Source organism: Battus philenor, unplaced genomic scaffold, assembly GCF_028537555.1.
Source record: "Battus philenor isolate CCGP_79_NKW_IND1 unplaced genomic scaffold, ilBatPhil1.0.hap1 SCAF_30, whole genome shotgun sequence".
NCBI classification, from domain to species: domain Eukaryota; kingdom Metazoa; phylum Arthropoda; class Insecta; order Lepidoptera; family Papilionidae; genus Battus; species Battus philenor.
In genome coordinates, this window is record NW_027181694.1 from 657,857 (window position 1) to 672,097 (window position 14,241).

At 36.5% G+C, this 14,241-nt stretch overlaps 1 protein-coding gene across 1 annotated transcript; it reads left to right on the forward strand.

Moving 5' to 3' along the window:
- Positions 1-5,844: 5,844 nt before the first annotated feature.
- On the forward strand, positions 5,845-13,994 carry LOC137927230 (serine protease Hayan-like). Its single transcript, XM_068771009.1, has 8 exons — positions 5,845-5,848; positions 6,545-7,252; positions 7,593-7,780; positions 8,928-9,031; positions 10,976-11,128; positions 11,438-11,529; positions 12,340-12,500; positions 13,182-13,994. The coding sequence occupies exons 1-8, from the start codon at positions 5,845-5,847 to the stop codon at positions 13,791-13,793; spliced, it is 2,022 nt and encodes a 673-aa protein (XP_068627110.1). The 3' UTR covers positions 13,794-13,994.
- Positions 13,995-14,241: the final 247 nt, after the last annotated feature.

The following is a 14,241-nucleotide window of genomic DNA, read 5'->3' on the forward strand; positions in this document are numbered from 1 at the left end:
CTATCCCCCGATTAACACGGTAGATACGTTCCTGAGAAAAACGTGTAAATCGAAAATTAAAAATTTTCAAGTCAAAACCGTGTAAATCGAAAAACTCGCAGAAAATGCATAATTTTGCTATTTAACAATTGTTGTGATTTTTTTCAATATTTTTAAGTGTACACAGATATAAAAATAAAATGCTTTGATAAGTTAAAATATTAAATATATTACGGAAACACTGTTTTTTTTATTTAATTACAATATACATTAAACAGAAGAAACAAAAATAAAACCAAAGGTGTTTTATTATCCTTTATCGCTGTCAGAAATTACTCTCATTCTTTTTTTCGGAATCGAAGGTTCGAATTCACTTTCATCGCTCCAAGTTATTTGTGCCGATTCGATGTTTGAAGCAGAAATATTTACATTATGAGAGATAGTAATAAAATCGATAATTAACAATCGTTTCGAATTTTTGAGAGATCTTTGTAAACTTCATATTGAGCCAAGTCAGCGCATAAGCTCGGGATTCCCCGTGAGATATGTACACAGCGCACGTGTTCAATCACAGTAGCATTTAGTAGAGTGCGATAAAAACAAAAAAAAAACTTATTTGGAAAACCGTGTAAAAGCGAAAACGTGTAAAACAAGTACCGTGTAAATCGGGGGATAGGTGTATAGTAAGAAAATGCGTTTTTAATTCGTATTACTGTATATTTAAATTAATTATTTTTTTACTATCTGTCTCTGTACAGTTAGAAATTAAAGGCCAGTCGCATTCCAAATTAAAAAAAAAAAAACAATAATATATTTCAAATTGATATCTTTATACAGTATGATTCAAAATATGTGTAAAAGCTCTAAAGTTATTTTGTTGGCACATGAATTACGCAATCATCCTGTATAATATCTAATAGATTCAGGCGTTATCTTGCGGAAGTCCAACCTAACTAAGAAATGGACTAATATCTGGCTACTTCCGCTATACAGCAGTAGTCGTGCAACAAAGTGCACCGCCCCCCAGCCCGCTGATATACTAATAGGACTATTCAACATTATTTAATTTTTTTCACATATTTTTTATTTTCATTAGATCAAAATCAATTAAAAAAATACACGTTTAATTCGAATATTTATATATCACGATTTAAAAATTCGACAAAAGATATATCGTCGTTTTCAAATTAATATCACCATTTTGTAGGTTTTTTTACAGTACCCGGCATTTGATTTGGCACGTCACAAATCATAAAATCGATTTTAAATAGCTTTCAATATATGTATTTATAGTATCATGATGACGTGAATTAGAAAGTCGTATTTTGAATTAAATTGATATAGCTGTGGAAAAATTTCGATATTCCACTCCACCTTCACGTGTTGAATGCAGAATATAAAACGGTAGACGGTAGCAGTGGTAGTAGTGGTATAATTTCAGTATAAATTAATATATATATATATATATATATATATATATATATTTCTACATACCTTTAAATAATGCCTTCAGGCATAATTAAAATAATGATATAAAATATATTGATTCCAGGTAATATATATACACACACACACACACAAATAAATAAAATTAGTTTGTATGTTTGTAATATTAAAATAACCGATTTTTACTACACCTGTATATATATATATATATATATATATATATATATATATATATATATATATATATATATATACATATATATATATATACCGAAATTAATTTTTTAATGCCGTATATATAAATCAATGTATATAATAATTAATATATATATATACGGTATATATAAAATATTGTCCGTTTTACTGTTTGTTTGTTCTGGCTAATGTCTGAAATGGCTCCGCAGGTGTCAGAACTTATACTGGCTAGCTTATGTAATAAGGAATAACTTAGAATTTTTACTTATTTATTTATTTAATATTCTTTATTGTACACGATAATATACATTTTTACTTAGTTTTATATTAGAAAAATTATTACGAAAATAAAATTAAATATTTTTTGATTCCACGGGTACAGTCACGGGCATAGCTTGTATAGATGATAATATAATAAGAGATAATTGTAAAATAAACATGTGTTTATCACGTAACATTCTATATTGGTCTTATATGATATTGATGATATAATAATGTACTTTCCGACACATTGTACGGAATAAAATAATTTCCCGTCTCATTTTAATATTAAAGAAACCATTTATTTTCAAATCATTAATAATATTATATCTACAATATTTTTAAGCCAATTTATTTCATTTGTCCTTTGAATGGAAGCCATCTCCATATTTGCCACGCGTATCTTGTGTTGTTCAACAAGCCTTTTCCTATTTTATAGCCTTACAATTTTTTCAAATATATTATTACACTATCTCTGTCGTTGTCGTTGTATTTAGACAGAGATGACGCTCTACGAAGCCGAAATTAGTCGATTGTCTCTTTCTAAAGGTCGATGAGCAATATATATCTGGTACTGTACTACATATTAACATTAATTATTGTTTAATATATATCACAAGAATTTAGTAAATCTGTCTTTTGGATATATGAAGACTAGATGGAGTGCTTCCAACCGATCCTATTACAAATCTTTGGAGGGGGTGATGGGGAAGGTAAACAGAATAAAAATATCATCTGTCCTTCCGTGATCACCTGTGTTATTCCATAGACATAAAAAACCGCAAATATTTAAAAAACAAAAACACGGGTTTTCCCCGCGATCATATTTAGAATGCATACGTTTATTTATCGATGCATATATTATAAACCTTTTTAATATTTAATAAAAATTCGTATAATTTATTATGATTGCATCCTATATATATCTAAAGGTGAAACTTTATGTTTGTGTGTTTTAAATGAATGTATAGTTTATTTGAAAACAACTATTGTATAATACACTCTATACAGTAATCAATAGTGTCATAAATCTAATATATAAAATTCTCGTGTCACGGTGTTCGAACTTGAACTCCTCCGAAACGGCTTGACCGATTTTTACCAAATTTTATATGCGTATTCAGTAGGTCTGAGAATCGGCTACTATCTATTTTCCATACCCCTAAGTGATAAGGGTGGTCCACCCCTAAATTTTATTTTTAATTTTGTAGACAATTTTTTTGGTTTTTATTTTATTATGGTACAGCATATAAAAATACATACAAACCTAAATTTTCACCCCTCTACGATCAACCCTTATCTTACATTTGTTAATTAAAAACTTTATTTTTTTTTTTGCAAAACAACGTTTGCGGGATCAGCTAGTAATATATAAAATCAGTAGACCACCAGCCGGTAGACGCGGCGTGGATGGGTTAGGTTAGGTTACGTTAGGTTCCCCTATTTAGAGGTCCATGAGGATTTTTGGGGGAGACCAACTCCTCGCAGTGGACATCCACCAGCTGAAAAGATCACAGGAGTCAAACCCGCGACGCACTGGTCTGCCATTGCTCATTTTTCCTCTCTGCTTATTTGAAGCCATGGCCGTAGTGGAACGACAAGAGAAAAATAAAAGTTAATAAAATAACATTTTTGTTTCAGAAATGAAATGACATCATGTATCGGGACGGTATCATAGTAGCAGTCATCATCTTCACCCTAAACCCGGGTATTTGCGCCCAGTTCTACGGTGAGTCACAGATGATAGACATGATGATCAAAAAGTAATGTGAATTTGTATACAAATATAAATACTTTATTTATATTTCCATATCAATTTAATCACCTTCAAATCAATCTTCATCAGATAAAACAGAGTTTTGCCAACGCTTTTCTAGTCTTTTTCCGGTATATCCTTCAAGACTTTAGATTCGGTTTTCATCTACTCAATGGGTAGGAAAGCCATACCAGGAGAATACGGTGGTTGAACGACTAACTCCGAAATAATTAAACCTTTTGACAAACAGCCTGGGACAAAATATCTGTCTTCCTAATGTCCTGGAGTTTTTAATTTCACTTTACTTTTTGATCACACTAATATATCCATAACATATGTATATATATATATATATTTATATATATATGTGTGCGTGTTATAAATGTCAAAACGCAGTGACATTTGGCGCCATTTTGTAAGAATTAAGGCGCGTTCACATTGTGACATTACTTTTGCGCCACCTGTTATGCACACTAATTAATTTATTTATTTACTTTATTGGAGATAGACAGTAACAAGGCAGTAAGAAAGTACAAACTTAGGAACTTAGAAATATAAAATTAGTTACAGTTGTTACCTTAAAACTATCTCACTGAGAACATGTAATGATTTATAGTCAAACAATGAAAAAAACAAATAAAAATAATAACATTACTAAACAGTTATCAAAGACTATGGTTTATATATTTATATTGTATGTTGATATATTTATATTATATTTATTTTATGGTTTAAATTGCATTTGTAATATTATGATTGATTAGTTGTTATTTTCTAACGATAAATATATAGTGCAACCTAACATATAAGCAATGATTTCAGAGATCGTAACCAAACCGTAAAGGAGAGAGATTTGCGATTGTAGGTCGCGAATTTTTCATAATACAATTATATAGGATCGCCACCGCTCACAGAAAAACTACCTAATGGTCAGCAGCGATCTATGCCTTCTGTTATCAATGTCTATTGAAAAGCCTCTTTTAAAAAAGATCTATTAATAATAAAATATAAATTTTAGTACAACGCTTTGAATAAATAAGAGAGCTGAATATAAAAACGTCCGTCGTGTGCGGAGGTCGGATAAAGAATGACTCAGCGGACCAATTGACGCTAGGAAACGAAGAATGCTCTAGAGCAGAGTTGTTCAAACTTTTTTGTGTCGTAGACCCCTTGCCATGTTTTTCCGTGTTGGGTAGACCCCCTACTTACCTGATATTGATTTCCTGTAAATTTCTAACTGTAGTGAAGTTTAGTGTTAAAAACTTAAAGTAAAAACACATGTTGACACCCATGAATAAACGTATTTGTCCCACATTCGTATTTATAGAGTGACGAATTGAACAAGTCAGTGCAAGGTAGCGAAGCTCTGAGACTGCGACTCTCAGGTTTTTACAAGTTCAAAATGTATTGCGACCACAAAGCGAATACCAACATCCTACAACTATATAATATTTTTTTTCTTTATATGTACTTTTATAAATAATGTAAATGTTTTGATATTATAAGATAGTATGATGTAAGTAAATAGGTACTATCAGTATATGTGTTGAGATCCACTATCGTGGACCCCCATTTTCATTTCATGGACCCCCAAATTTTTTTTGCTGACGTAGACCCCTTGCAGGTTGTCATAGACCCCTAGGGGTCGATATAGACCACTTTGGGAATCACTGCTCTAGAGCAAGAATGTCAAATGAATGGAATTTACTAACGTTCGAAATTCGAAATAATACATATTAAAATTAATTATTACCTTCTTTATACTGTCAGATGTTTCTGGCCAGTTGCATTCAAATAAAGTTTCATAGATATCACTACACATTTTTTTTTACTGATATAGCCATTCATTTACCTCTCAAAAGTATTTATATGTATAACAAACACCTTGTATATATATATATATATATATACCGGGACCGGAAAGTAATGTCGTCTCTATCGATATACAGAAAAATCGATTGATTTTACCGCTCCGGCATTGATTTGTATACTAGACGGCAAAATGTTGATAACGAAGATGAATATATTGTTGATTAGAAATAAAAACTTGTTAAAATGTAGTCGTGTGAATTTAAATTAAGAAAGCGACAATACTGACCAGTTCCCCTGATACATCCATATATAATTAATTTTACTTTATCACGCTCCATCCAATTTTGTACCTATTTAATTTGAATTTATTTTATAACCTGTATTAAAGCTTAATAATGAGTATATATAAAAATTAATTAATTAATGTACACGTGTGCAACCGATGGTTGTTTGGAACTAAAAATTCTCGTGGGGTGATCACGAGGCGGTAGACGTGGCATGGGTGGCCCACTGGTGGACCTTCGACATAGTTACGGTGGCGGGAAGTAACTGAATGTGGGCAAAGCAGGTCGGGTCATCGTGACTATCTTTGGGGAAAGCCTATGCCATACAGTGGGTATCCATTGTCTAACACAGTGATTCCCAAAGTGGTATATATCCATCCCTAGGGGTCTATGACAACCTGCAAGGGGTCTACGTCAGCGAAAAAAAATTTGGGGGTCTATGAAATGAAAATGGGGGTCCACGATAGTGGATCTCAACACATACACTGATACTCGTAGTACCTATTGACTTACATCATACTATCTTATAATATCAAAAGTATATTTTACTTAATAGATACGAAATTTTATTTTAAATAGTTTTAATTTAAATTCAATCAATAAATGTATAAATTAACATGTGTTTTTACTTTAAGTTTTTAACACTAAACATCACTGCAGTTAGAAATTTACAGAAAATCAATATCAGGTAAGTAGGGAGTCTACACAACACGGAAAAACATGGCAAGGGTTCTACGACACAAAAAAGTTTGGGGAACTCTGGTCTAATATTTCAAATCTATACGTATAAAAATTCTATCTCATATTTCAGACATATTCCAAGCGTTGCAGCCAGTGGTTCACTCCTACCCCAGTTTTACCGACACATCCGCATTCGAAACCTTTACTACTAGGAGACCAAAACCGGTGAACAGTTATAGAACTGATCACAATGAACAGAGAAAGGTCTCCAGACCTCCGGCTGTGATCACAACTTTAGAAAGTCCAGCAAGAGATGATACGAGAATAGATAAAGAAACTAATTCCAATTACGAAACTTTGTCCAGTTCAAATAGAAGGACTAATAAAATTCCCAATCATAGAGACAACAATGCAAAGTCATCCAATACACGTGGAAATGCCAAAAGTAACGATCGAGAAGCCCTAAACCCAAAAGATGGGAGAGGAAGCAATTCTAGACTTAATTATAATGAAGCTATAGCTTCAGATAAGAAAAAATACGAAAGGCTAGAACAAGACACGTACGAGACAGCAACAAAACGAAATTACAGACCTGGAAAGATAACAACAGAAAACCCATTCTACAATAGACCCGGAGTGAAACCAGCGTCAGTGGACGACAGGAGACCGCCGATAACGAACAGTCCGCCGACCAGGAGACCAGAGATCAGAACAACAGAAGATTCACCACTCCTATTCCCAAAGGACACAGAGGATGCGCCGGTTTTAATCACAGCACCTGACGAGGACAGCATGAGCGAAGTTGAAAGACGTCGATACATAGAAATATCTGAGAGAAGTAATGTTTTTTTTTAACTCAAATATAAACTCTTCAAACCATCATCATTTCAGCTACCATCAACTGGAGGAATTACGCTCCTCTCATAGAAGGAACCGGTTTGAAGCTGCCTTCAAACATTGTCCACCATCTAGATAAATATGACCATGTAGATATGGTGGCGAAAAGGCGCTGAATGCGAGCAGCGCACCTTTCATCGTTGCAATCTACGGGGAATGCTTATTCCTTGCAGTGGGTGATGGTTGGCTGAAATGATGAACGAGACATTATCATCTTACGCAAATTCTCTTAGTGATGATGTATTTAATCAAAGGTGATTAAGCCTATAGTATTGTTTCAGTGTGCGATAGATATAAAAATCTCAACACAAAGCAAGTGGAAGCCATACCTCTGCTGCCGAATCCGGTGCCTGTTCAGATAAACATAACATCCTGTGAACCATCAACGATACCTCTGGTGGTGGGAGGCAAGGTGGTACCAATCAGGTCGTTCCCTCACATGGCGCTTGTCGGCTGGCTGAAGCTACGCGTAAGTGATATTGAAATTACAGAAATCATCTAATGGATTCAGGCGTTATTTTACGGAAGTCCATCCTAAGTAAGAAAAGGACCAATTATAGCCACTTCCACACATGCAGTAGTAGTCGTGCAATAAAGTGCACCGCCCACCAGCCCGCTGATAAATGCGCATGCATTCCTTCCCTGCGAAGCATAATAGAGTCAAAAGTAAAATAGATTAAAAACATTTCGTTGATTATAAAGTGTTTTCTTAAAATTTCCAACATTGAATAAATGATTTTTATCTTTACCTAAAAATGTATGTATATATATATAATACTTCGGTAAAGAAGAATGAAGATTTTCAAATTTGGAAACATATATACACAGCTTGCTTGTGGTAAAAACATAATTATCATCATTTTAGTCAAAGAATGTCCCACTAATGGACATATGTCTCTACCATAGATTTCCAATAGCATACCTTTATTCTATAATGAAATACTATAGCGCGAGGCAATCTACCACTAGCGCCATCTATCGACTTCGTTCGAAGTAACGGCGTTCGCACACGTATATATATGAAGATAAAATGTTCTTTTTATTTCTAGTCTAGTATTATCCTTGGACATCCACAGATCACGTGGATCTTTAGATATTAGACGGGAACTATATTGTAATATATTGCCACGATTGTGGGTCGGATATAGCGAAACGCAGACTGTACGAAAATATGCCTTTTAATGTTCTAGAGTTCGGGCCACGAAACTCGCGATTCTGCTCGCAGCAGCTCTTTCTCTACTACTCTCACTATTATGTGTCTTCTTGTTGTTCACTTCTCTTCAGGATGTAGACTGACATAGAATATCCCCCAGTATCGGCTTTTATAGTCGTCAACAATATTCTAGTATGTAATAATTTTGATATTTGAAAGTTTGAAATGTATGACATTGTCAATTCTCTTGCAAGCCAGCTGCAGTATGAAACCTCTGCAGTTTACAAAACTATAATTTGGATCCTCGTTCCAATGGATTTCAGTCATACCAATCCCTTCCTTCCTGAATCTTTTCTAAACATTTTGTGTGACAGCTATATTGACGTATCCTGCCTTCGTGACAGTATATATATATTGACCATAGTTGTTCTCTTTCATGTATGATTAAACCTTCACTGTTCAGTCAAACGGGTACGCGTGGCGTTGTGGAGGAAGCCTTATCAGCGAGAAATTCGTTCTAACAGCCGCTCACTGTGCATACGAAGAGAGGGACAACACTATTGTCATGTAAGTTTATTTATTAATCATTTATTTTATTAGGAACCTTTCCTCCAGGAGGCGCAGAAATCCTGTCCATTCATAGAGACGATGCTCCAAGAATTGCACGTCTGAAATATCATTGGTTCTCTAGCAGTGATCACAGTAGACGCGGCTTGGGTAGAGTCCCCATCTAGAAGATCTCTGGAAGTCGACATGGCGATGTTTGGGGAAGACCTATACCTTGCAATGGACGTCTTTTGGATAGCAATGGAAAGGGTTTTTCTCGAAGTTTCGATGCGAGATTGTATTAGGAATGAGGACATCTGCAGAAGGACCAACATCACAGACGTTGCATCAAGAAATCCTCGTCCAAAATATCATTGGGCAAGGCACATCGTGTAACAGACGGCGGTAGGTTCTGTAGCAGTGACCACGGTAGATGCGGCATGGGTAGAGTCCTCATCTAGATAAACCAACCACATAGCCAAGGTCACTGGAAGTCGATCGATGACCTTTGGGGCAGGCCTATGCCTTGTACTGGGCGTCTTTTGGAGAGAGCTGTGCTCGGAGTTTCGCTGCGAGATTGTATCAAAAGCGAGGAGGTCTGCAGAAGAACCAACATCACAGATGTATCACCAAGAATTCCTCATCTGAAGTATCATTGGGCAAGGTACATTGTGTAACAGACGGAGGTTGGTTCTCTACCAGTGACCACGGTAGACGCGGCGTGGGTAGAGTCCCTATCTACATGAACCAACTATATAGCCAAGGTCACTGGAAGTCGATCGATGATCTTTAGGGCATGCCTGAGCCTAGAAGTGGGCGTCTTTTAGAGAGGGCTATGCTCGGAGTTACGATGCGAGATCGTATCAGAAAAGAGGACATCTTCAGAAGAACCAACATCACAGACGTAGCACCAAGAATTCCTCGTCTAAAGTATCATTAGGCAAGGCACATCGTGTAACAGACGGCGGTTGGTTCTCTACCAGTGACCACGGTAGACGCGACGAGGGTAGAGTAACTATCTAGATGAACCAACTACATAGCTAAGGTCACTGGAAGTCGATCGATAATCTTTGGGGCAGGCCTATGCCTAGTAGTGGGCGTCTTTTAGAGAGAACTATGCTCGGAGTTTCGATGCGAGATCGTATCAGAAATGAGGACATCAGCAGAAGAACCAAGATCAAAGACGTGGCTCGAAGACTTCCTCGTATGAAATATCATTGGGCAAGGCACATCGTGTAACAGACGGCGGTTGGTTCTCTACCAGTGACCACGGTAGACGCGGCGTGGGTAGAGTCCCTATCTAGATGAACCAACTACATAGCCAAGGTCACTGGAAGTCGATCGATGATCTTTGGGGGCAGGCCTATGCCTTATAGTGGGTGTCTTTTGGAGAAGTCTATGCTCGTAGTTTCGCTGCGAGATCGTATCAGAAATGACGAGATCTGCAGAAGAACCAACATCACAGATATAGCACCAAAAATTACCTGTCAGATGTAATAAGTGGAGCACACCTCTCGTGCAATTGATAGCTTTTGGGGTCGAAAGGATCTCTAGTGGCGATCACAAACCGGTAGACCTAAAAAAAAGTAAATTAGCTTATTATTCAATAAACGAATATTTAAATGACTAGAATCCTTGGCAGTGACGTCGCCTGATTTGATTTCATTCAGGCTATATCTAAGTGTATATGTATATATCTGTGTTAAACTTTATGTATATGTTGTTGTGGAGTTTCTTCCTGCTTCTTCTACACAATAACACGTTGCGAAGCAGAGTAGAGTCAATAATAAAATAGATAAAATGTTAAAGATCAATAAGAGTTCAGTTTAAAGTTCCAAAGTTGAATAAATGAATATAAATGTTATCTTTTTGTCATTTTTTTTAAAGGGTGTACAAATGGGATATACCTTCGCCCTTTAATTTTAACCAGGTCAAACTGTAATAAATAATTCCACATTACCCCAGGGGTACTCCACGCGTGGTACAACTAGGTTCTTCTTACCTGGATGATCCTGCTGCGAAGGTGGTGAAGATATCTTCCGTAATACGACATCCGAAGTTCAAACAACCCAAAGCGTACTACGACATTGCGTTAATCAAAATGGCGACCGCTGTCAAGTAAGTCACCCTACCAAATTATCTTTTTTGACTACCAGGTCATAAGGACCTGGTAAATCAAAAATTATTTACACTTCATATATGGAATGCCTTTAAGGAATTTTTTTGTCTGTGAACCTGGTGGTTTAGTCTAGAACCTTCTTTCTCAATATATAACAATTTGCCCACTTTAATTCCTAACATTTTTACTATATTTCTCAAGAAATTGTACCATTTTTTGATGTCATGTAACTTTTATGAAGATATAAAAAACCTGTTTGTCCATGTATAAGAAAGAGAGAGAAGAAAAATAATACTTATTTTCGTCAGGTTCTCAGATGTCATCAGTCCGGCATGCCTCGGGGTATCCCCGCCGGCTGGAGCCGCGATAGTGGCTACTGGATGGGGAAGAACCGAATTCGGTACGTCATATTCAAATATACCTTCCACGTACATTCAGTTACATACAATACCCAGCGATAAATATTGCACATCGACCTTTGGAAAGAGACAATCGGCTAATTTCGGCTTAGTAGAGCGTTATCTCTAGCACGACAGACAAAACGTCACATAGGCAATGTGGGAGAGAGACAATGCTAAAATTGCCCACTTGTAGGACGTGGTCCCCACGTTGTAAAACACTGGATTAGATTATAACAAACAATTTAATATGGATGGAGAATGATAGAAAGAAGAAAGAGTGGAAATTGTGAGGGTTGAGAGAGAGAGTGTGAAAATTGGTAAGTTTGTGAAATGATCCCTGTCGAGATGCCCCCAATCAGAAGGGGGGGGGGGGGCTTTAAAAGATATGGATGGAAGAAGAACTCCCTCTTTAACACCGGTTTCGTTGGAGAAGGCGGTGCTAAGAGTTCTTCTACGAGATTGAACGGAGATAAAGAGAGAAGACGAACGAAAGTAACCAAATTTGCCAAGTTGAAACGATAGTAGTTGGGACATATATATGTATATAGGACATATATATGTATGTAGGACATATATATATAACCCATGGCCGTTGGGGCTGTTCTGGAATGAAGATCATAGACCATCATATGTAGCCAAGGATATCCATCCAAAAGCTGGATAGACGATCTTCTCAATGTGATGGATGGCGCTGGATCCAAGATCCCAACTGATCCCATTAGATATCGAAGGGGGTGGCATATGACCAGAACATAGGTAACTAAGACAGCAAAAATTCTTTATTAATATGAAAGCTGTTTTGGATCCAGGTGGAGAACAGTCGCGGGAGCTTCGTGGTGTTTCGTTAAAGGTCTGGGACACGCGCGAGTGCGCTGCCGCCTTGGGTACCTCGAGGAAGTTACCTGAAGGACCCTCAACTGACAGCCAGATCTGTGCTGGAGAGAAAGATGGTGGAAAAGACACGTGTCAGGTAAGATACCTTGAAATATGCGTACTATATTTTATTCTCATCCAATAAACCAGAAGAGTTTTGGAAGGTTCTCGAGTGGTGATACCAGCCGGTAGACGCCGCGTGAGTAAACCCACCACTAGGAAGATCGATGACGTAATCAAGACTACGGAAAGTCGCTGGAGACTGTCATCGTGGAGGTCTTTGAGCAAGGCCAATGCCCTCCAGTGGACTTTCATCAGCAGACATTATTATAAATACCATGTGACAGAGATTTATACAGGGTGACTGGTTATAGGTCTAAATGTATAGCTCATTTATTTAATGGAATCAGGCGTTACCTTGCGGAAGTCCATCCTAAGTAAGAAAAGGACCAATATTTAGCCACTTCCGGTGCACTTTATTGCACGACTACCACTGCATGTGCGGAAGTGGCTAAATATTGGTCCTTTTCTTACTTAGTATAGCTCATTTTTCAGTAAAAAATCTTTAAATCTTTACACCTATTTCCAATCACCCTGTATATAGTGATCGCTCTGAAATATGTTCCATTTATTACAGACCAATAGCTTCATAGCAAATAATAATTAATTTTAAAAAAAATTCTTTGATTATTGGATATGGTGTACCCTACATTCCATTTAAAGCTTTTACACAAATAATCAAACATCCTGTATATTAATCAACTTTACTTGATTGTAGGGTGACTCGGGTGGTCCTGCTCAGATCCAAGATGGCTGTCTCTGGCGTGTGGTCGCCGTCACCTCTCTCGGACGCTCCTGTGGCGCACCTAACACCCCAGCACTATATGCCATTGTCAAACGAGCATTCATTGCCTCCGTTGTATTCGCCGATCAGGTGAAAGAAAACGAAATCACACGACGTGTGAGCGAAGGCAGCACTCAAAACTCTTATAGCGGTAGAAATAACGCCAATGATGGTAAAAACACTGCCAACAATGGTAGAAACAGCGTTTACAACGGCCGGAACAACGCTAATAACGATCAAAACTCAGCCGGTGTTGGTAGAAACACAGCTAACAACAGTAGAAATTCTGCCAATAACGGTAGAAATTCTGCCAATGACAGTAGAAATTCTGCCAATAATGGTAGAAACAATAATGAAAGTATTACGACCCAGAAATCAAATCAAGCAACAAATTGGAGCTCAGGAAGACGTACTACGAATGTTGATACCAACCCCAAATATCAGCAGACTTACAACAATTACAATCAACAAAGTGGGGACTACAACAACAATTACGACATTTACAACAACCATCCATACTACAATGACGCACCAACTTGGTTTTAACCCCATCAGAAACTACGCAAAGGATTTATCATTTAATGGTCTTTTGAAGACCAACTCTTGAAATTATAAAGCAAACTTTGCAAATGTAATGGTACTTGATGATTTCAAATTCCATAAAGTCCTAAGTACCGACGCAAAGTATCTATCAAATAATGGTCTTTTGAAGACCAACTCTTGAAATTATAAATCAAACTTTGCAAATATGAGGGTACTTGTGTGATTGAATTCCTCAAAACCTACCTAAGTACCCACTTAAAGGTTCTATCAACTAATGGTCTTTTAAAGACCGACTCTTGAAATTATTATATAAAGCTATCTTTGCAAATCCGAGGGTGCATGAAATTTTGTATTTCAAAAACCTAAGTAGCTACGCTTAGAATCAATCAAATAATGGTCTTTAAAAGACCAACTCTTAAAATTATGAAGCAAACTTTACAAATGTAAGGGT

Coding starts and splice junctions, on each gene's coding strand:
- LOC137927230 (XM_068771009.1), top strand. Junction 11,129..11,437: donor AAAATGGCGACCGCTGTCAA/GTAAGTCACCCT, acceptor TATTTTCGTCAG/GTTCTCAGATGTCATCAGTC. Junction 12,501..13,181: donor GTGGAAAAGACACGTGTCAG/GTAAGATACCTT, acceptor ACTTGATTGTAG/GGTGACTCGGGTGGTCCTGC.